The sequence below is a fragment of the Bubalus bubalis genome, chromosome 12 (assembly GCF_019923935.1).
Source record: "Bubalus bubalis isolate 160015118507 breed Murrah chromosome 12, NDDB_SH_1, whole genome shotgun sequence".
Classification (NCBI taxonomy): domain Eukaryota; kingdom Metazoa; phylum Chordata; class Mammalia; order Artiodactyla; family Bovidae; genus Bubalus; species Bubalus bubalis.
In genome coordinates this window covers 85,475,299-85,498,529 of record NC_059168.1, presented here as the reverse complement: position 1 = coordinate 85,498,529, position 23,231 = coordinate 85,475,299, and the positions used below count along the sequence as shown (strand labels likewise).

Here is a 23,231-nt window from a genome sequence, read left to right as displayed (position 1 = left end):
AAATGAGCATTTCAGACCCCTGCAGGTGGCAGCTTTTAGGACTTTGATGTGAAGACCTGTACACAGAAATAGTGATTAACAAAAAAAATTTACATTAATTAGACAACTCAGATACAAAGATGGATATAAAAAGGTTGCTTGATTTTCAGATATATTTCTGTACTCCGGATAAGCTGGTGTTTGTAGATTCTCTGCATTGTAACTCTTGCCTGTTTCTTGGTTTTAAAGAACATATTACTAGGAAAATCTTGAGGCAGGTTCTTTGGCCAGTATGAAACAGTCAAAGTGGAGCAGTAAGTGGGATGGGATGTGGGTAGTTTACGTTGTACTGTGCTAAATCGCTTCAATTGTGTACAACTCTTTGCTACCCTATAGACTGTGGCCAAGCTCCTCTGTCCATGGGATTCTCCAGGCAAGAATACTGGGGTGGGTTGCCATGCCCTCCTCCAGGGGATCTTCCTGACTCAGGCATTAAACCCACGTCTGCTGTGTCTCCTGCATTGGCAGGCAGGCTCTTTACCACTGGGCCACCAGGGAAGTCCATAGATGGTGTTTAAATTTTTTAAAATATGTTTAATCCAATACATTAAAATATTTAAACATCATCAATACAGAAATTCTTAAGGGTATGTATCTTATATTCTGTCTTTATAGTAAGGCATTGAATTTGGCATTTATTTAATATTTATACCACATCTCTTTTTGGACTCTTAGGTTTTCAAAGTCTCAAAAAAAGGGAAATTCATTTCTACTAAATTAAATTGTATTTAACAGACGAATATTCCCATGTGATCTATTTTTCACAAGCAATTATGCAATTCTCTGCAGATACCATCGGGTATCTGACAATTTAATTCTGTCACTACCTAGTTGGTATAGACCCCACAGGTTAAGGGCTTATTCCCCCAAGGCTGCCCCAAATTCAGACACCAGTTATAGGTGGTAGGTCCCCAGCTTGACTTGAGTACAAAATGAGGGTCCCATACCCTCTCCTCAGGGCTGACGATGGCTCACAAGACTCGAGGAAACACATTCACATGTTTATTTTATCAGGGTTATAAAGGATACAGGTGACCAGCCAGATGGAAAGATATGAATGATCCCAGTGCAGGTAGGTTGGCCAGTTTGGTGCCTCCAGCCTCAGTTTCCCTAACAGTAGAGTGGAAGGAGTGAGGTATCCATGAGGATTAAACCAAGTGAGGCCAGGAAGGTGCTTCAGTAATGACAGGAAATGGGGTTCAGTTGAAAATGAGATTTTAGAGGAGGTGGCCTCTTGCTTGGGAATTACAGCCGAGCCCATCTTCACGGAGCAGATAGGATCAGGGTTTGTGCACGCAAAATGGCTCCAGTGTGCGATGCCCTTCACGGCAAACGTTTTGTCTCTCTTTCAGAAATGGGTACAAGTTTCTGTACTGCTCGGCGCGGGCCATCGGCATGGCAGACATGACGCGGGGCTACCTGCACTGGGTCAACGAGCGCGGCACGGTGCTGCCCCAGGGCCCGCTGCTGCTCAGCCCGAGCAGCCTCTTCTCCGCCCTGCACAGGTGAGGCTCGGCCTGCCTACCCCCCGCCCCGCACCTGTGGGCTAGCTCTGGACCTGTCCTGCTCACTCATCCTCCCCACCAATACCTCCGCTCCATGCTGGGCACTGGAGGGTTCATCCTCAAGGGCAGGTCTGACCCCATGACCCTCAGCTTCTTCTGTCAGCCCATCATGGCCCTTGGGAAAAAAACCACGGTGGCCGCGAGCTCGGCATCACGGGCTCTCCGCCACCTGCCTTGTCTTCCTCACCCGCCCCATTCTCTCTGGCTCCTGGATGCAGTCTCCATTGTCCAGAGAGGTGGTCTCTGCTTGGAGCTTTGGCACGTGCTGCCCTCCTTTGTGGAGAGCTGCCCCTGCCCCAAACCTTGCACTTCTGGTCTGCGTCTTAGCAACTCTGAGAATCCATGTGCTTCCTTCCTGTCTGATCAGGGACTAGGCTGGGTTAAGTGGCCTCTCTGTAGCCACCACCACCACCTGGCCTGGGACTCCCTGAGTCTTGGTCACACCATTTTGTTTTTACAGACCGCCACCAGCCCATTTTCCAATGACCCTCTTCCCTTCGCCTTCATGCCCGCATTCAGGACAACCAAGCCAAACTAAGTCTGGCCTCCTGGGATGGGCACAGGAAAATAGCAGCTTCCCTGGAGCTGGGGGCCTAGGGCCATTTCCCACAGTGGATTAAAGTTTGAGACTCATATAGCCACTCACGTGTCTATAAGAGTCCTAGATGTCAACAGTGAGGCCCTTATAGTGCTAAGGAGGATTCTAGAGTCCACAGAAGTCCATGCAGAGCCAAGACCAGCCCCTGGGTCTTCTGATACTCAGTTTGGGGCTCCGTTATCATCACCATCATGATCACCATTCATCATCACTCTCATCACCATCATCATCTAAATTACATTTTGTTTAGCTGCAGAACAAGAGTTCTAAAATACATGCAGTGTGTGTGTATATACACACATATTGTATATGAGCTTCCCCTGTGGCTCAAATGGTAAAGAATCTGCCTGCAATGCAGGAGGCCCAGGTTCAATCCCTGGGTCGGGAAGAGCCTTTGGAGAAGGAGATGGCTATCCACTCCAGTATTCTTGCCTGGAGAATCCCATGGACAGAGGACCCTGGCGGGCTACAGTCCATAGGGTCACAAAGAGTCTGACACGACTTGAGTGACTAACACACACATACTGTATACACACACACACGTATATATATATACAGTATTTCTATATGCAAGCTGAAAGGGACCTTTGAGATCATCCAGTAATCCAACAGTGAACACTAGCGGGCCCCAGACTCAAGTAAAGCCAGAGGATAAACCATTATGCCCCAGGTTCTGTTTGCTCTCATCCCTCATCCCTGGGCAGGAACAGTAACCCTTCTCCCTGGATTTTGTGTTCATCCCTCCCTGTTCCTCTGAGTAGTCAGTACAAATACATGTAATCCTAACCAGTATGTTTAATTGTACACATTTGTGAACTTGATGTAAACAAACCGTGTGTCCTCCCGGAGCTTGTTTTTATTGCTCGATACTATGCCTCCAGGATCATTGGAAGTGGCCGTCACTGGCTCGTCTTAGCTTCTGTAGGTCCCATGGTTGGACTGTACCCTGCCTGTTTACCAATTCTACTGTTGGTGGGTGCTCGAGCCACTTGTGGTTCTCCACTCTTAGGGACTCTCAAGATCGGGGTCCCTGGGCCACAGAGCATGCACATGCTTGGCTTTCTTAAATCATGGCATGTTGTCCAGAGTGGTTGAAACAATTTGTGCACCAACAGCAAACGGTGCTGGGTATTCCTCCCATCAGCTGTCCTTTCTTGCTTACCCGCTGTCAGCTGTTTACATTTCTGCTAGTCTGGTGGGAAAGAGATGTCTTCGTGTGTTTCTGGGCCATTTGAGTGTCATCTTCTGCGAAGTGCCAGCTCATGTCTTTCTCTTGTTTTCCTTCTAATTTGTAAGAGTCTTACAGATTCTATAGATGTGGCCTTTATTATGAGTACTACAAGTATCTTTCTCCAGCTTATAGCTTCTGATGAACATAAATCTGAGTTTCGTGCAGTTGGACAGATCATTTCCTCTTGTAGTTTGTACTTTCTGTGCATTAACAAAGCCTTCCCTGACTGTGGGCCCAAGGAAAGTCTCCCATATTTTATCTAAAAGTGTTGTTTTTCACACCGACATCTGTAATTCACCAGGAATTGAGTTTTGTACACAGAGTGCAGTAGGGTGTCCATTTTTTTTTTTCCCCTCTATGGATGTTCAGTTGCCCCAACTCCATTTGCTGAAAAGGCTGCCCTTTTCCTCTGCTCTGACTTGTCATCAGGGTCATAAATCGAGGGCCCATAAATGTGAGCCTCCATTTCTGGCCTTTATTCATCTGTGTTATTCAAGTCACACTCTGTAGAAACATACAGACAACAACCTGGTGTGAGTTTAATTGAAATTACAGGGAATCTATAGACCAATAGATGGCTTCCCTGGTGGCTCAGATGGTAAAGCGTCTGCCTGCAATGCGGGAGACCCGGGTTCAATCCCTGGCTCAGGAAGATCCCCTGGAGAAGGAAATGGCAACCCACTCCAGTACTCTTGCCTGGAAAATCCCATGGACAGAGGAACCTGGTAGGCTATACTGCCCATGGGGTCACAGAGAGTTGGACATAACTGAGCAACTTCACTTTCACTTTATAGACCAATAGAGAGTTAATATCATTATAATATTTAATCTTCAGTTGAGTTAGATGGTTTGTTTCTTCATTTATTTAGGTCTTCCCTAGTCTATGGCAGTGAGGTTCTTTACTTATTTAGAACCTTTGCACCGACCTTCCTTTCCACTTACTTCACCTCTTTAGGTTTGGTTTCTGAGGTCCTGTTGGCCTTATGAAGAGAGTGAAGAGGCTCTCTCTTCTGTGCCCTGGAATTCTTTGTTCTTTGGATGATTGGTTGAGGTCTTCAGCAGTCACTGCTCCAGGGCATTTTCTTTGTGGGCAGACTTGAAAGTGCGGATTCACTTTCTGTCTATGCTTTCCTGGGACGGCGTAACTGACTTACACATATTTAATTTCCAAAGATATGAATGTACTCAGTATCCTAGCATCTTTGACGATTAAAAACAGTTTGATGCTAATGAATTCTTAATAGGCTTGTGCTGACCCATTATTTTATCAATTTGTTTTAACAGGGAAGTGATCGAAAAGAAGCCAGAGAAGTTTAAAGTCCAGTGTTTGACAGACATCAAAAACCTGTTTTTCCCAAACACAGAACCCTTCTATGCTGCTTTTGGAAACCGACCAGCTGTAAGTAGTAGTTGGATATATCCGAGCTCTTGAAATTACTGACCGTTCTAATGGCCGTCATCTGAAAGGCTGGCCACTGTAAGGCCAGACCCTCTTCCTAGACATAGCTGCTAAAGATCTACTTGCCCGCATCTGAAGGCAAGGACAGCATCTTCATTTCACGGCCTCTAGTTTTCTTTGAAGGTGGGCTTGTGGGTTTCAGCTTGAAATTTGAAACTAGAAACTTGACAGTCCAGATTATGTGCTAAATTAGCAAAACAAGAACGTTAAATAGGATTAGAGCCTTTCTATAGGAAGGGAACCATGAAACCACAGAGCACAGAGGTGAATTCAGTGTCTTATGTGAATGCTGTTGTTTTCTATGGCAAGAGTCATACTTTGAGATTTTGTGCATACCACCCACATTGGCTGGAAAGTTCAGCATATTAGAGAATATAGTTGGGACTTCCTAATGATCAAATTCTCCTGTTTTTGAAACTCATGCCCAAGAAAATGGGTGAGTGAAGAACCTTAAGGAAAGTTGTTAGACTTGCAAGGGATATGGTAGGTGGTTGATTTTTTAACTCGGCTCTTCAACAGATGAGTGAACTGAGGCCCATAGAGCACAACTGACTTACCAATTTCACATCCAGAGATATTATTTCTTGACTCTACTTGGGGATATTGTTCTGGTTTAATGAAAGTTCTATAATACAGGTGGAGCTTGTTTTATTGTGCTTTGCAGGTAATGCACTTTTTTTTTTTGCCAAGTTGAAAGTTTGTGTTTCAGCAAACAAAGTTGAAACACCCTGCACCAAGTGGGCCTGTTGGTATAATTTTCCCAACAGCATTTGCTCACTTTCTGCCCCTGTGTCACACTTTGGTCATTCTTGCACTATTTCAAGCTTTTTCATGATTTTATATGTTGTGCTGATCTGGGATCAGTGATCTCTTATGTGACTACTAGGATTCACTGAAAGCTCAATGGTGCTTTCATAAATGATGGTTAGCATTTTTCAACAGTGAGTTTTTTTTATCATAGCATTTTTTGTAATTGGAGGATAATTGCTTTACAATGTTGTGGTAGTTTTCACTGCACAACAACGTGAATCGGCTCCAAGTATACGTATATCCTGTCCCTCTTGAGCCTTGTCTCTCCCACCCCTCTAGGTCATCACAGAGCACCAAGCTGAGCTCCCTGTGCTACGCAGCAGCTTCCCATTAGCTATCTGTTTTATACATGCTAGTGTATATATGTCAGTTCAGCAGTAGTTTTTAATTAAGGTATGCACATTTTTTTTTAGAGACATAAAGTTGTTGCCCACTTAACAGAGTACAGTATAGTGTAAACCTCACTTTTATGTACACCACGAAACCAAAACATTTATGTGATTGGCTTTACTGGCTTGGTTATGGCATCTGGATCTGAATGTGCTGTATCCCCAAGGTCTGCCCTTTCTACCTTTGTATTTGTATCAAATCTGAAAAATCATGTATTTGTATATACCATGAACTCTTCTTCTGATTAATTAACACTTCTCCAAATATAGGATGTGTACTCGTACAAGCAAGTGGGAGTGTCTCTGAACAGGATATTCACGGTGAACCCCAAAGGAGAGCTCGTGCAGGAACATGCCAAGACCAACATCTCCTCGTGAGTATCACTGTCATTGTCAATGACCTTGGAGTGACGTTTTACAGTTAACAGTATACCTTTCTAATCCTTTGGCTACCTACATTTTAATCCTTAAGTCCTACAAAGAAAAATTATTTTAATTTCTCAGATTTTGTCCAGAACCTAAGTTTTGGACAACCTGAATTAAATCAGATCCATCACTTCAGGGCACATAGAAGGGGAAAAAGTGGAAACAGTGGCTTGGGCTCCAAAATCACTGCAGACAGTGACTGCAGCCATGAAATTAAAGGATGCTTTCTCCTTGGAAGAAAAGCTGTGACAAACCCAGACCCTGTATTAAGAAGCATTGACATCACTTTGCCAACAAAGGTCCATACAGTCTAAGCTATGGTTTTTCCAGTAGTGATGTACAGATGTGAGAGTTGGACCATAAAGAAGGCTGAGCACCAAAGAATTGATGCTTTCGCATTTTCGCTGGAGAAGACTAGTCCCTTGGACAGCAAGGAGATCAAACCAGTCAGTCCTAAAGGAAATCAACCCTGAATATTCATTGGAAGGACTGGTACTAAAGCTGAAGCTCCAATACTTTGGCCACCTGATGTGAAGAGCTGATTCATTGGAAAAGACGGTGATGCTGGGAAAGATTGAAGGCAAAAGGAGAAGAGGGCGACAGAGGATGAGATGGTTAGATAGCATCACCAACTCAATGGACATGAGTGTGAGGAAATTCCAGGAGATCGTGGAGGACAGAGGAGCCTGGTGTACATACTGCAGACCATCAAGTCACCCAGGTTGGCAGGACGCAGCAAGTGACGATGGCCGTTGCTGCTGTAACAGCCACCTCTGCGCTGAATATTTAAATGCGTAATTAGATGTTGCTACAGAGTAGAACGGCACGAATTTGAAAACTACTGGCTGAGATTTGCCAAATTTGCTTTGAAAGCCTAGAATGTGAATGAGAAATGTAACCAAATTAAAATATCATGAGAAGCTATATTTAAAGATGAGGAACGTATATAGCCCTTCACATCCTGACCTGTAATAATATTCTTGCCGGAAACATCACTGTGTGACTATGAGTTCCTCTCATATTTTTGGCCGAAGCCCTTCCTCCCCGAGGCCGTGGGCCCAACAGGGTTACTGTCTGCAGGGAGGCCGCCTGGCTGGCTAGGGCTTTTCTTGACTTGGATGTGTCTTGCTTTGTGTTCTTAACTGCTTCAAGTGGATCACGTGTCCTCAGCTGTGCCCACTGGGTGACGTCACCTGTCACTGGGTGACGTTGGGCAGACAGATGTCATCCGGCCTTGTCTGTATTAGAGGTCATATCCCTGTTGGCCTGGTTGCTGGAGTTCTGGAAAGCTGCCCGGGCCTAGGCCACCCTAGGGGGCCTGCGGGGCCTTCCTCATATGGAGGAGTTAGACTTGGGGAGTTTGGGTCCAGCAGATTCCCAAGGATTGTTTTTTTGGTAAATTAGAGATCTAGGTTCTCCTCAAGCAGATGTTCATTTTCAAGATGGTCCTTTTACCCGTTGGAGTCTAATCCAGCCTAAATAGGACAGTTGCAGGTTAGAGATGCTCTAGGGGCTGCCCCCTAAGCCTCCCTCCCCCAGGCCAGGCCAGACCTAAGGAGTTCTTAGGGTGTGGAGGGGTGAGGGGAGGGTGGAGCCAGGAAGCCAAGACCCTCCTCCAATCCCTGGGAACCGGAGGCGGTGCTGGGCATGGCCTTGGGAGCCCATGACAGCAGGAACTCTTCTTTCCTCCCCCTCTCTGTGCAGTTCCTCCCCCTCCGGAGTTCTCAGTGGGGGCCCCCCCACCCCGACAGTGTCTCAGTTCCCTTCCCCTCCCCGCTCACCCATGAGAGTGGTTCCTGGTCTCGAGGAGACAGCGGATTTCCATTTAGGGTCAAAAGAAGTCAAATGAAATCTTGCCCGGAAATGGCAAAGGTTTCTGCCCAGCCAGTAGCCAAGGGGCAAGTCTTGTCACGAGGGGCATAGGAAGGGGGACTCCCGCAGCTCTGCAGGTTTGCCCAGGAGCCCACATGCACGCTGTGTCCACGCCTTGTGGGAGAAAACTTTACATGTTGGCAAAGAATGATGTCACCTTCTACCTGGACCAGGAGATGATGGCTGTTCCCGTGGGAGAGCAGCCCTCCTTCCCCAGGAAAGCACACGCTTTTCTCTGGCTCAGAGCTTGGGTGCCAAGCTGGTGTCCTGAGCTTGGAATCCTGTGTCTGAGCTCGGAACCCTGGCATTGGAGCCCAGCAGGTGCTTGCCTCTAGGGAGCTGGCATGTTGTCTCTGAGAAGTCAGGAGCCCACCCCAGGTGGGGGGCTTCAGCGCTGTCTTTCTTGGCCTTTATGGCCAGCAGTGCTTTGGGGCCGCTTGCTCTGAAGGAGACCTGGTGAGGAGGGTTGGCCCGAGAGAGGCATGGATGGACCGGGTTTGGGTCTGGTGCCGCTGAACCCTGATGATGAATGTGAGCTGCCCCCTGGCAGGGAGGGGCCGCCTCCCCGAGTCACAGAACTCAAACAAACAGGTCTCCAAGCCAGGAAGTATTTTAAAATTTTGTTTCAATCCTTGGGAAAGACACAATTCTTGCTTGTTAAGAGAGATTTTCTCCATTTTGTGTAAGTACAATGTTTCTCTGGAAGTCCTTTGTTAAATACACACACTCACCCTTATTTAAAAGTTGTTTTATGTCTCAGAAATGTGAATTTCTGGAGTTTGGATTTCAAAAGCCCTTTCTGGTTCTTAGCAGATTGGAATGGGAGAGGGACATGGGGACTGTCAGGGAAGGCTCTGGGAACATGCAAGGAGGCCTGGGTTCATCATAGTTTCTGGTCGGAGCCCAGAGGTCTGAAAATGCGTTTTCAATATGCAACTTTCTATTTGTAGTTCTAGGCCACAGAAACTAATATGCAACGTCTCCTTGGGAATACACAGAAAATAGAGTGAGAGAGCATTACAGGGAGCATTGAGAAACACCGATGAGGCCCGTGTCCACATTCTAGAAGGACCTGAAGCCCAGAGAGGGCAAGACACCTGCCCAGGGTCCCACAGCAGTAAGACAGGAGTAGATCCCAGGTCTCATGACCCTTGTGCCAACTAGGGCTTTGTTTCCCTGAGACTAATAATTAGCCAAGGCAAACTATTTTACAATGTTAATGATTAATTGTTACATTTATGGAGCGTCAGTTCCCATTGTTTTACTGTGCATACGTCATTTAATTTAATCCTCGCACGTACGCTGTGTATAGTTTTCATCCTCTCCCTTTCCAGCTGAGGAAGTTACAGCTTAGAGAGATGAAACTGCTTGTTGGAGACGGCATAGCTCATCAGTGACAAGGATACTGGAGTGGATAGGCATTCCTGTCTCCAGGGGATCTTCCCGACCCAGGGATCAAACCCGAGTCTGCAGATTCTCTACTGTCTGAGCCACCAGGGAAGCCCTCAGTGGCAGAGCTGAAGGTCGAATCCGAGTTTCAGCCCTGGGGCCCAATGCCTTTCACTGCACAGTGTTCAGCCTCCAGGTGACGCCGAGGAGACGTTTCTTTTCTGTGGTTCCCCACCTCCCAGGCGGGTGACGTGTCTGTGTGTCTGCCCTACTGATAGCTTCCTGTCTTCACTTCTGCTCTGTCCTTCGAGTCAGGTCAGGTCACACCTGCCTCCCCCACGGGGCCATCTCTGACTCTTCCTTGGTTGGCGGACCCTCTGATTTTCCTATAAATTAGCAAGGGACTATTCTAGAACAGCCTCCCTTGCGTTAATCACGTGGTCCCCTCTGCAGGCTCATAGGTTCCCCCTGACTCCCAGGCGCAGCGTGGGCTGCGTGCAGGTGTCCCACGTGTCCAGGTGGTGATGCAGTGCCTTCTCCTTCCAGGTACGTGAGACTCTGCGAAGTCGTCGACCACGTCTTCCCCTTGCTGAAAAGGAGCCACTCTTCTGACTTCCCCTGCTCGGACACCTTCAGTAACTTCACCTTTTGGAGAGAGCCACCGCCACCCTTTGAAAACCAGGATGTTCATTCTGCATCAGCCTAGAAGGTTCCCGGCCACCCCCTCCTGACATCCCGTGAAAACTGGGCAATCCCATTAAAGGATAGGTTTGGGGACGTGCAGTCATTTGCTTAAGAGCAGAGAGGATCGAGGAGGGGGTTTCCCCTCCCTGCCCCAACTCTGGGGTTGTCATTTCTAAGTAACATGCGAAGGGTGTCTGTCTCTGGGGGGGCATCGGCTGACCCCCTGGTGTGGAGGCCGTGCCCTGCTGCCCTCTGCAGCCCAGTCCAGGCTGGGAGTGGTTAGTGTGCAAGATGGGTTGTGAACCCCGGGGGTCCTTGGGATGACGAGATCCAGGGAGGGGCGCCATGTGTGCAGGACTTCCGGGAGAGTGGGGGACACATTGCCACGTGGTGGTTTGTGCCATGGCTGCTGCACGCTGCAGGAGGGCTGTGCAGGGTCCTGTGAACTGGATCTGAGGTCTCGGGAGGGACTCCAGACCTCCCTTTGCTGGGCCTTGACCTTGCGGATGTCCCTTTGCGATGTTTGCTGACTGGTCAAATGTTTGGCTAAGTTCTCTCATTCCTCCAGTTAAAGCTAACTTATATAAACTGGCACATTTCCCCCCATTTTTTTGCGGCATGAGGCTGGAATGTTTATGCCTTAACGCATCCGTGGCAGACATTTTATGTAGAATGTGCTTTGGCTAGCTCCCTGTGACTCTGCAATGCCTTAAGTTCAGATTATAGGAAATAACTATCAAGGCAGTATTTCGAATTAGTTCGACACTCTGCCAGCAACCTAGCCTGCAAGGTGCTGCTGAAAATGGGGGCTCGAACAGAGCTTATGCCAAATGGTGATGGTGTCACTTTCTTTCTTGAGCTCTCAACAGAAACTGGTTGGTTTTAGGAAAAGCAGTTTGTAAAAGTTAAATTATATATTCTTTGTAGATAGTGTTATTTATTACTTTACTCTGGGGTTACTGTTAATAAGCATTTTAGCCATAATCTATTATAACTGTCAGTAATACATTAAAAAGATATATGTGTTAGATCATCCAAAGAGCCTTATTCTGTAATCCTCACCACGCTGACTTTCTTTTGGAATTTATGAGTAATACTTTTTATTTCCCTTCGTTTTTCTCACTCAGATTAAGGGCAAGTGGGTCAGCAATTATTTGAATGACATTCTTCAGGCTGGTAGAAGATGATCTTTTACTTGTTTATTAAATTGGCTCCTGGAGAGAATAATTTGAAAAGTGAAAAAATTATTTTGGTGAAAGATTTTGCTTTACTTTTTGAGCTATTATTTTTTTTAAAGAGTGTTTTACTCCATTGATTGAAATGCTCTTCTATTTAAATTGCATGGTTAGAGTCATAGGAGGCAAACAGTGAAACAGCTGAGGCAATTCTACTCTTTCTATGAAAGAAAATCCTTTCTTGTAATTGGTGGGCTTTGCTGCAATGGATGCCCTCCTGAGTGGTCCATGTGGCCACACAGGAAACACCAACGCCTGTGCGTAGCTAATCGCAGATTTGCACGGAAGCATGATCCACATGTGGAGATCCCTTTTTTGGAGGCATTAAAAACAATTTAAAATAATCCTGCCTTACCTTGGGCTTGCTCATTAGTGACGTTCGGAGGCTGCACTCATTCTTTCTGTCTCAAGGGTATTTTGGGGTGAATTTTAACTGCTCTGAACCGAGTATCAGCTCACAGGTCTGCAGAGGCTGGCCCAGTTTCTCCCTTGCCCTGGGAGGAATTTGGCCTTGGCCCTGGGTCACCTGTCCCTCGTGGTGAGTGCCCTTCATCAGGATGACCAGCTGCTGAGAGCATGCAACTTGGATGTACCCTAAGCTTCCACACCACTGCCCTCTGAAACAGAGCGCACCTTCCAGAAAGTTACAACGTCAGGTTTGTGTCAAAATCAGAGCGTGATAACCCCGGAGAGGCTGTAACTTTCATATCTACCTTGTGGGCTTTTGAAAATCAGATTTGTGCCTGGGAAGCACTCACTTGCATGCGTGCGCTGGTTTAATCAATGTTCACACACCCAGAACTCTGTGACCCCATGGCCATGGGCTAGGATGCTGTGTTTGGACCACACATTTCAAAGCTGCCCAATGGAAACGAATCCCTCCATAGTGACAGGTCATCAAACGTTCATCACACGTGATGGAGAAAAATGTACATCCCGGATACACTGGGGAAAATGATGATAACTTCAAAGAGAATTCCCTTTTCCATTTTAGGTTTGGGATCGCCATTTTAAATATATTTTATTTACAACACTTGATCTGTATTTGTATATGCTGGTACAATGATAAAAAAAATCATTGTAATCCTTGATTGCATTGTCCTGGATGCAGAGCTAGTATATATTGTAATAAATGAGACCAATGAAAGACTTCCCTGAAAGCCAGGTGTGTGAATTTTAGTTTTTGATAAGTTATTAAGTTATTGATTTCCTGTTGTGTGATATCAAGCATACTATTTTATTTTCTACTTAAAAAGCAAAAACCTTAAAGCTTTGAACTGTTCAATATTGCAATAAAAAAAGCCCACCTTTTCTGATGCCTTTGGTGAAATCCTGACCCTCTGTGTACACTTGGGAGGGAAAGAGGGTGAAGACAAGAGAGGGCTGGGCTCCCCCCGACCCCGACCCCCTAAGGGCAGGGACTCATCCCACCTTGAAGGGAGTAACTTAGAAGCAGGGAGAATTGTGCTAGATGCTGTATGTGAGGTATCTCCCAGGACTCGGCCCATAATCGAAGTTTAACGTGTGGCTCTTGCGCAGGCGGGCTGTGTTCTGTGCTCTCGTATGGGACGTCAGTCAGGTGCAGCCCCAGGAAAGCTCAGGAGAACCAAGCTTATTACACTTCCAGCTTCTCAGAGTGGGAGGCCACATGGGAAAACCCCCAGGGTGGTCAGGAGGCAGAAGAGTGAGGGGAGAGCCGAGAACACAGCCTTTATTGGGGTCTCTGCCCCAAAGGCAGGGCCAGGGGAGCTGCTGAGGACTGCCGGACGTGGCTCATTTCAGTGGCCTCTAAGCTGTAGGCGTGGCCTTCGGTTGCCTGGTGCCAGGCCCTGGGCTGATGAGGGCCGAGGACTAGTGCCAACGCTGGTGTAGCAGTGGTGCCAGCCGGACAGAGGAGGCCTGCTCCGGGTCTCGGCATCATCTAGTTTGCATTCCACAGGCATGCTCTAGCCTGGCCCTCTGCTATCTCTAAAAAAATGCCTGGCCAGTCTCTCCTAGCCAGAAAGTTGTTTAGATCTGTTCACGTGAAACTATCATAGCACTGCTAATCGGCTTTGAACAGTCGAAGTGTTAGTAGCTCAGTCGTGTTCGACTCTTTGCAACCCCATGGACTGTACCCCCCAGGCTGCTCCTCCAAGAATACAGGGGTGGGTAGCCATTCCCTTCTCCAGGGAATCTTCCTGATCCAGGAATCAAACCCAGGTCTCCTGAATTGCAGGCAGATTCTTCTTTACCGTTTGAACCACTAGGGAAGCCCTAATTGGCTATACTCTAATATAAAGTTAAAAGGTTTTTAAAAAGTCACTAAGCGGCATGATATACATAAAGTAAAAGTAGAGACAGTACAGGTATCCTTGCCTCAGGTCTACTGTCCACAGTTTTTGGACTTTTTGAACAAATCAAAACCCTTGACGAGTTCACCCAGATAACTTGAAAACGGTCAAAATTCCTACTGATTTTGCATATTGTTGACATGCCCGGGACATCCTATCAGTTTACCTGCATCAGCCTAAATGTTTTTGGAATAAATGCAAGAATATTGGCCCCAAAGATGGCCACCCAGGGTACCAGGTTATTTCCTTGTGAAGCCCAGATCCAAGCAGTTCATCTGTAGAATTTATGCCTGTGCATCTTAAAAACAAACTGTCATTTAGCTGAACATCACAGATTTAGTCCTACCCTGAATTCAAATGGTATGTGCTTTTCTGGAATGTGAATGTTAACTGCAGTCTTGAGCCTGTCCCCACTCCTCTGTGGAACCACTAGGCTATGCTATTTCCATTCAGTTGTGCAGACGGCCCTCACACGTGCAAGGGAAAACCAGTTCGGCAGCTTGCATTTCCTGATATCTCAGCTGTAATCACCTGAATATTTAAAATACTTCCTACCTTGGTTTTCAAACCCTGACTCACCCCACCAGATGCACCAGCCCTTTGAGCAGATGTTGAGCAACACTGACAACCAGCCAGTGACCACTGGGCCTCAGAGTGACCTTTCCTATAAAACGTAACACAGGCAGCCCTCATACAATCCTAAGACAGAAGAAAAGGCGTGGAGGGAGATAACACAGCATTATTAAAATTAAACCCTGGAACCTGACTTCCTCCTTCCAACAGGAGTGTCGTCACCAGCTGTTCAGGGAGCTTTGTCACATCAGCCATCATTTCGTATTCATCTGCCTCCTTTTGAAACGGCACAAAGCACTGCCCTGTTTCTACAGAGCTGGGGGTCATGGGGGGCGGATCCTGGCTCTACCCGACATCTATGGGCTTCTCTGGTGGCACTAGTGGTAAAGAACCCGCCTGCCAATGCAGGAGACATAAGAGACGTGGGTTCGATTCCTGGGTTGGGAAGATCCCCTGTGGGGAGCGGGGACATGGCAACCCACTCCGGTATTCTTGCCTGGAGAACCCTGTGGACCGAGGAGCTCTCCAGGCTCTAAAAAGAGTCAGACACACTGAAGCGACTGAGCATGCATGCACATGCCATTTTACTTTAATCCAGCCGGGTCAGGGCCACAGGAGTTGCTGAGAGAGGACCTCTGGAAATCCAATACAGCGGCTCGCCAGAGCCACAAGGTATCCTGAGCCTTCGATGCATAGCCTCTAGCCTCAGCCACCTTCCTGGGCATTCATTGCCGTGTCTGCTGGTCCCAGCTGGGAGGAGGCAGTGCCCTCGACCAGGCTGGGCAGCCAGAGTGTGTGTGAACCAGCAGCCGTGGGCTGGGCCCAGATTTCTGATGGCTCCCTCCCCCAGCTTGTTGGAGCTTTGAGGTGCTGTCCTGACGCCAGGGATCTTTTCACTGGTGCAGGAAGTCCATTCAGGCCTGCATTGCCTTTAATGAGTTTTGCAAGCAAGTAGCCTCTTCCGGTGACTCATTCTGCCTTTTGTGAACCGGAGATGGTGGTTTTAGGTTTCACTTTGGAAAGTAACCGCGACTTCTGCAGCTTTCTCCCACTGCTGGAATCCGAACAAGTTACATTCATTTTGCAACAAAGAAATGTAAATGTAGGAGCGCCAGTCATATTTCTGCTCTGATTGTAAAAACATCCTTTTCCGAGATGGATGACAGCGCCAAGCTAAGGAGAAATGGTTTATATTTTCAAGGAACACATTCATTTGGGAACTTTATATTTTTCCTTCCAGAGTGACCTGATAGTTTCACTTTTATTCTTTTGTCTTCTTGATTCATACCTCCGGGATATCCGAAAAATAAACAGTGCCTGTTGATTGAGTGAGGCGGTTAACCTCTGATTTATTGAAGGAGATTTAGTTCTGGACAAAAGTTCGTGTTCTTGCTTTCATGCGGCTCACAAAGAATGATAAAGGAGATAATTTCTTATGCAGTAAAATTGTTTTCATCTGGGCTTTCTGCAGAAGTCAGTTTATGATACCTAAAATAGGTGAGCTTCTTAGGATTAGAGAGTGTATGCTCAGTGGATCAGTGCTACATAGCATCTTTTCCCCCAATTCAAATAATACAGTGATTCTCAAAATGTTGACCTAAATTGTTTTTGTATAATTTTATTGAAATATGCGTCAACAGAAAGCACTAGTCCTTGTTTGTTGTTGAGTCGCTAAGTTGTGTCCGACCCTGTGGACTGTAGCCTGCCAGTCTCCTCTGTCCATGGGATTTACCAGGTAAGAACACTGGAGTGGGTTGCCATTTTTTCAAAATGTTGAACAAAATTGTTTTTATATAATTTTATTTAAATATGCATCAACAGAAAGCAATAGTCCTTATAATAAAACCAAAATGCATTTAAAATTATAGCATCAGTGAAATTCAAATAAACCTGAATGTTATGTGGTAGAAAATGATGTATTAAAGCCAGTAAGATGATGCTCACTTTGGGGTTGATAATAGAGGCATCCATGCTTTATGTTTCATTTGTCAACTTTATTCTTTCAATTTTTGAGCACGGGCGGCGGGGGGATGGGGGGGTCATCATTTAAATGATCATTAGCACTGACCTACAAATCAGTGATTAAAAAGTTCTTATCACCCATTTCCATCTACACTGACGGCTAACAAGCTGTTGCGGATTCTCCCAACAGGGTGGGGTCCCCTCAGTGAGTTGTCTGATGGGACAAGCCTGCCACAGACTTGGAAATGGGACTTTGGTGTTTAGCCAGAGATTGCACCATGGAGACTCCATGGCCCTAGTCTGTGTTTGATGTGCCGTCAAACCTCCTTTTGGACATTGTGTGACATCGTTTGGGACTCAAGGCATCAGCACACTTGGAGGTTGGGTCTGGAATGCCCATCACCCTTCTGTCTTCCAGGATTCTGACTGATGGAGTACAGCTGAATCCAATGGACACTCATGGGTCAGTTTTCTTCCCCAAAGTGACTGAAATTATGGAAGTTGCCTGAAGTCACATTGGGACATTTAAATACCTCTTTTCATCCCCTGAACTGGAAAATTCCCCCCATCTCTGGCTCCATGGAGGACAGAGCCTGCCTCCCGCTTTTGATTCCAGCTGGCCTGCACCCCTATCATGTGGCAGACACCCAGCCATCCCACCCGCCAGATGGAGCAGAGAGGACAGGTCCTGCTGGCAGCTGCTTCCCTCATACTCCCTCCCGCTGCATCCCTCTAACAAGGTGGAGGGTCCAAAGGCTAAACTCTCACCTGTGCGCTTTAAGGGAGGCAGGTGGGCAATTCTGTTACTAGGGAGCCAAAGCTGTTATGAAACTTTGAAGGATGAGTTGGCTTGCTTTGAGGGCTTCCCTGGTGGCTCAGAGGATAAAGCGTCTGCCTGCAATGCAGGAGACCCAGGTTCAATCCCTGGGTTGGGAAGATCCCCTGGAAAAGGAAATGGCAACCCACTCCAGTATTCTTGCCTGGAGAATCCCATGGACAGAGGAGCCTGGCGGGCTACAGTCCATGGGGTCGCAAAGAGTCGGACACGACTGAGCGACTTCACTTTGGCTTGCTTTGAGAGGAAGTTGTCATGTGACCAGGTAAAGCACCTTTGCATGGATTCGGGGGGTGCTGGGATGGCTTTCCTGGGGACTGGGGAGCCGGCCCTGACACCTCCCCTTCCCACAAGCACTTCCTGTTGCAGGAACTGGGGTGGGGGAGCCAAGCAGCCCACAGATCCCCAAAGCCTGTCCCAGTTCACACAGCTTCTGGAGAAAAGACGGGAGGGATCTAACCTTGACATCCAGAGATGAATGGGACCTTGGCGTCTTTCTCACCTGAGTTCCTAGCTCCTCATCCCTGCAATACTCAGCTGATGAGAAAGCTCCAGACTTGGGTGCCTGAGATACCCCCGACATGCTCTGGGGGTAGGGTGGGGAGAGAGGACAATGGACTTGACTTGGGGCTCAGAGATGGCTTGGCTTTTTCTCCCAGCCGAACAGCCATACCTGCAATCAGCATTCTTTTACCACAGCGTAAAACCATCAACTAATGTACAAAAATTGAAAATTGAAACTGAGGGACTTCCCTGGTGGTCCAGTGATTATGATTCCATGCAGTTTCCACCTCAGGGGGCATGGGTTTGGTCCTTGGTTGAAGAACTAAGATCCTGCCTCCTGCACTGCATGGTCAAAAAAAAAAAAAAAAAAAACTTGGACACAAGAAATAATTTAGGGCTGTTGATGTATAACGTATGAAAAATGTGAGCTTATCAAAAGGGCAGGCATTAAAACTGAGCGTGTCCTGAGTGTCCGTGGGAGGACCTCACCCAGGCCTGCGGATAAAGCATCACCCTTGAGGCAGTTTGCTTCTGTATAGTTGATTATGTCCATGGTGATAAAAGAAATGGTCACATATTGAGGTCTGCAGAAGTCGTTCAGGCTTACACATGAGATAACCTGAATTTTATGGTAACTAGAACAGGTGTTTTTGTGGCCTACCAAGTGTGTGTTGTAAATCTGTAAGTATTGAAGAAAAGATCTTGCTGACCACAAAGAATGTCCATTTAAAAAATAAACACCTCCCTTCCTGGGACGCCAGCACTGGGACACCTAACGTGATAAGGCTCCCTTCCCAGGTGCTGAGGACTACTGACTCATTCTGCAAGTGCTGGTATGTTTTTCTGGTTTTTTTTTTTTTTTTTCTTTTTAACAACAGCTTGAAGAAATGTATCTCCAATTAATGTTTTTTTTTGTTTTGATAAGATATAAAAGATATATTTTATGTGCTGAAAATGAGGCTTCTTTGGAGCAGTTTCTCAGTGTGATCTGGAAGCTGGCTTCCAGGTGATCGGCCTCAGTGAGGCTCAAATAGAACTCTCTAGATGGTGCTAGTGGTAAAGAACCTGCCTGCCAATGCAGAGACATAAGAGACTCAGGTTTGATCCTTGAGTTGTGAAGCTCCCCTGGAGGAGGAAATGGCAACCCACTCCAGTATTCTTGCCTGGAGAATCCCATGGACAGAGGAGCTACAGTCCATAGAGGTCCAGAGTTGGACACGAATGAAGCAACTTAGCACATAGCACGCACGTTCTTACTATAGATCGTTTATTGATTATTTTCACTGACAATGTGTTCATTGAAACCAGGCCTCTAAGCCCACCTTTCAGCTAGGGTGCTGGTAGGCTGCATTTACAGTAACGCACCTCTGCATCTCTTTCCAGTTTGTGATGTGTTCGCACATTCTTAGCTCACTGGCCTACCCTGCTTGCCCCTTGCTGAGTCTCCAGCATCTCTGGAGGCCTGGTGTAATCCCCATTGTCTAGTCTCTGCAGCTGGCTCACACGAAGCTCTCCGGATGGCCATCACACACCCATTGTTGAATTCATCCCAACTTGCCGAGCAAGAGGGAGAAGGGCCAGGAACAGGAATTCTCCATTTCCCTCTGTCATCCCAGGTCTATTCAGAGCCCCACGGAAGGACATGCTCTTAGATTTCTTTTCCAAAGCAATGATCCCAGTGCCTCAGTTCAGTTCAGTCGATCAGTCATGTGACTCTTTGCAACCCCAAGGACTGCAGCACGCCAGGCCTCCCTGTCCATCACCAACTCCTGGAGTTTACTCAAACTCATGTCCATCGAGTTGGTGATGCCATCCAACCATCTCATACTCTGTCATCCCCTTTCTCCTCCCACCTTCAATCTTTCCCAGCATCAGGGTCTTTTCCAAAGAGTCAGTTCTTTGCATCAGGTGGCCAAACTATTGGAGTTTCAGCTTCAGCATCAGTCCTTCCAATGGATATTCAGGACTGATTTCCTTTAGGATGGACTGGTTGGATCTCCTTGCAGTCCAAGGGACTCTCAAGAGTCTTCTCCAGCACCACAGTTCAAAAGCATCAATTCTTCAGCACTCAGCTTTCTTTATAGTCCAACTCTCACATCCATACATGACTCCTGGAAAAAACCAGTGCCTGGCACCTGGTTTATGCCCAGAAAGGTTGATTTGAAACAATGTAGACTGTTACCAGTCAGTTTGTGGTCTTCCGTTATGGGCTCCAGCATCCTACCTGGGCCTGGGTTTCTTAATCGTTTTCCCTGCTGGTCTACATGGTTGCCATGGAACAGATAACAGCACAAAATAATGGGTGTTATCTGTACTTTGGACCTGGGACAATCCTAAATTTTGTTATCATTGCTGTTTCAGATTGCTTTTTACATTCTCTTTGTTTTCTTGAGAAAATGGACATTCAGAGAGACTGATTTTGTCTGGTGTCCTCTGATGAATAAAAGGTAGAGCAGGAACTCAGATCTCCAAATCCAGAAAGTTCTCAAGTGCTAACATGGCGCCCACTGAGAGTGGCAGTCATATGGGTGGCCACTGGGGTGATGGCGGTGAAGTGGGCAAAGGTCCGAGTCACTCCACCTTGTGCCCTGGACTCTGCACACAAGAGAGGCACTGACATCTGTCCTGGCGGGGCTGGTGGAGATGAGTGGACCCAGAGCAGGGAACAGGCCATGAGAAAGACCTGCAGATTCTTCCACAGATTACTCAGGGCTGAATCAGTGTGTGTGCCACAATGCCTTTTGCTTCTGAAAGAGCTAACACGTTTCGAAAAATGGGGTAAGCACATCTTGCTTTGACCAGAAACAGATGCAAACCAGGGCCTACTCTTCTCACCTCAAGCAGAGTTCAACCTTTCAATTCGAAAATATCTGCAAGGACCCAGTTCCGCTTGGGTGGGTGATGGAGCGTATGTCATGGACGCTCCTGCCAAAGGCACCATTGTCAGGCTACGCTGGAGGACTGGCCAGGCGCCATGAGACCTGCTGACTGGAACGCAGCAGAGTGTGAGCTGAGGAAGCAGTGTCTGGGGCAGAGGACAGAATGGATGGTGTGCTCCTCTCCAGCCTTCTGTTCTGCGTTTGCCATGGACATGTTACAACAGCCTAGCCACTCCAGTACTCTTGCCTGGAGAATCCCATGGACAGAGGAGCCTGGTGGGCTGCAGTCCATGGGGTCGGGAAGAATCGGACACGACTGAGCGACTTCACTTTCACTTTTCAGTTTCATGCATTGGAGAAGGAAATGGCAACCCACTCCAGTGTTCTTGCCTGGAGAATCCCAGGGACGGGGGAGCCTGGTCAGGTGCCGTCTATGGGGTCGCGAAAAATCAGACACGACTGAGCGACTTCACTTTCACTTTTCAGTTTCATGCATTGGAGAAGGAAATGGCAACCCACTCCAGTGTTCTTGCCTGGAGAATCCCAGGGACGGGGAGCCTGGTCGGGTACCGTCTATGGGGTTGCACAGAGTCGGACACGACTGAAGCGATGTAGCTGCAGTAGCAGCAGCAGCTACACAGAGGAACAACACTCATGTTCAGTTGCTACATTCCTACTGTATAATATCCTGGTGGAAATACAAATCGATATTGGACTTGCTGTGAAAATGAGGCAGGGACAGGGAATCTGGGGACCCTGAGCCTTAGGAGGTGTGGCAGAAGTGGCTAGCTGTCTTCTAAAGAGTCCTACTGTTCTGGAGAGTTACTACTGAAAAAGAGCTTCTTCCCAGGGACTTAAGTCCCCCAGTTCCCAGCCCCCTACCTGGGGGCTGATTTCCACTGTGTCTTGGCCGTGGAAATCTAAGTAGCAGTGATCAAACCACCTCTGGGCCACAGCAGATAAAACACAGGTGTGCCTTTTTCACATTCCTTGTCTCTCTCCATCACTGGAAGCAAAGGTCTCCAGGGCAGAGTCACAAGATGGAAGGAACCTGGATCACTGAGCCACTCAGTGGTAGATGGCCTGCTGAATACGTGCGTGAAATTTGTAGAGTGAGATATGTTTCCATGGTGATAGCCTCTGAGATGCAGAGGTTTATTTGCGATGAAAGTGAAAGTGAAGTCGTGTCCGACTCTTTGCGACCCCATGGACTGTAGCCTACCAGACTTCTCAGTCCATGGGATTTTCCAGACAAGAGTACTGGAGTGGGTTGTCATTTCCTTCTCCAGGGGATATTCCCGACCCAGGGATCGAACCCAGGTCTCCCGTATTGTAGGCAGACACTTTACCCTCTGAGCCACCAGGGAAGCGTAGCAACTAGCATTATCCAATGGAATGAGTAGTCATTTTTCTAGTAGTCATGTATGGATATGAAAGTTGGGCCATAATTAAGGCTGAGTGCCAAAGAATTGATGCTTTTGAACTGTGGTGCTGGAGAAGACTCTTGAGAGTCCCTTGGACTGCAAGGAGATCCAACCAGTCCATCCTAAAGGAAATTAGTCCTGAATATTCATTGAAAGGACTGATGCTGAAGCAGAAGCTCCAGTACTATGGCCACTTGATGCAAAGAGCCAACTGATTGGAGAAGACCCTGATGCTGGGAAAGGTTGAAGGCAGGAGGAGAAGGGGATGACAGAGGATGAGATGGTTGGATGGCATCACTGACGTGATGGACATGAGTTTGAGCAAGCTCTGGGAGATGGTGAAGGACAGGAAAGCCCGGCATGCTGCAGTTCATGGGGTTACAAAGAGTAGGACACAACTGAGCAACTGAACAGCAACAATGGAATGAGAGAACAGATTAGGGAAGAGGGATTGGAGAGAAACTCAATGGCAGACTGGCCCTGGGGAGCCAGGGGAGGTGGCTGCCGAGGCCGCCAGTGATGGTGAAGGTCACTGTGCTTTAGGGGAAGTAGTATTTCATCCTGAGTTTTATTTCTTCTTTTTTCTGTTTGTAAAAGTTTGGGGGGAGGGGAGAGAGATTTGACAATGGGAAAAAATGTTACTGAGACGCTTTCTTCTCCCATAATATATTTTTTTGGGGAAGGGGTGGGCATTAGTAATACATAGAAAGAGTAATAAGCAATAAAAAATGGAGCAGCTCTCAGCCTCAGAAGGAGTAAAAAATTATAGACCTACAAAATATCATGTCATTTATACTAGAAGGTTTGGGGATGAGGAAAGATATGCAGAAGATAAAATCTTCATTCTAATAAGTCAATAGTGTGTTAGTCACTCAGTTGTTTCCAACTCTTTGCGACCCCATGGACTGTAGCCCACCAGGTTCCTCTGTCCATGAGACTCTCCAGGCAAGAAGGCTAGAGTGATTTGCCATTCCCTTCTCCAGGATATCTTCCCATCCCAGGGATTGAACCTGAGTCTCCTGAA

At 47.1% G+C, this 23,231-nt stretch overlaps 1 protein-coding gene and 1 non-coding gene across 2 annotated transcripts in view; both read left to right on the top strand.

Moving 5' to 3' along the window:
- LPIN1 (lipin 1) overlaps positions 1–18,305 on the top strand; it is a 102,115-nt gene extending 83,810 nt beyond the window's left edge. The window contains 5 exon segments of the mRNA XM_006073740.4: positions 1,392–1,544; positions 4,718–4,832; positions 6,362–6,465; positions 10,325–10,370; positions 10,372–18,305. Coding sequence (XP_006073802.3) covers positions 1,392–1,544; positions 4,718–4,832; positions 6,362–6,465; positions 10,325–10,370; positions 10,372–10,509 — 556 coding nt within the window. The 3' untranslated portion in view covers positions 10,510–18,305.
- TRNAC-GCA lies at positions 17,430–17,501 on the top strand. The gene has a single exon. It is a non-coding gene; the product is annotated as a tRNA-Cys (tRNA).
- Positions 18,306–23,231: the final 4,926 nt, after the last annotated feature.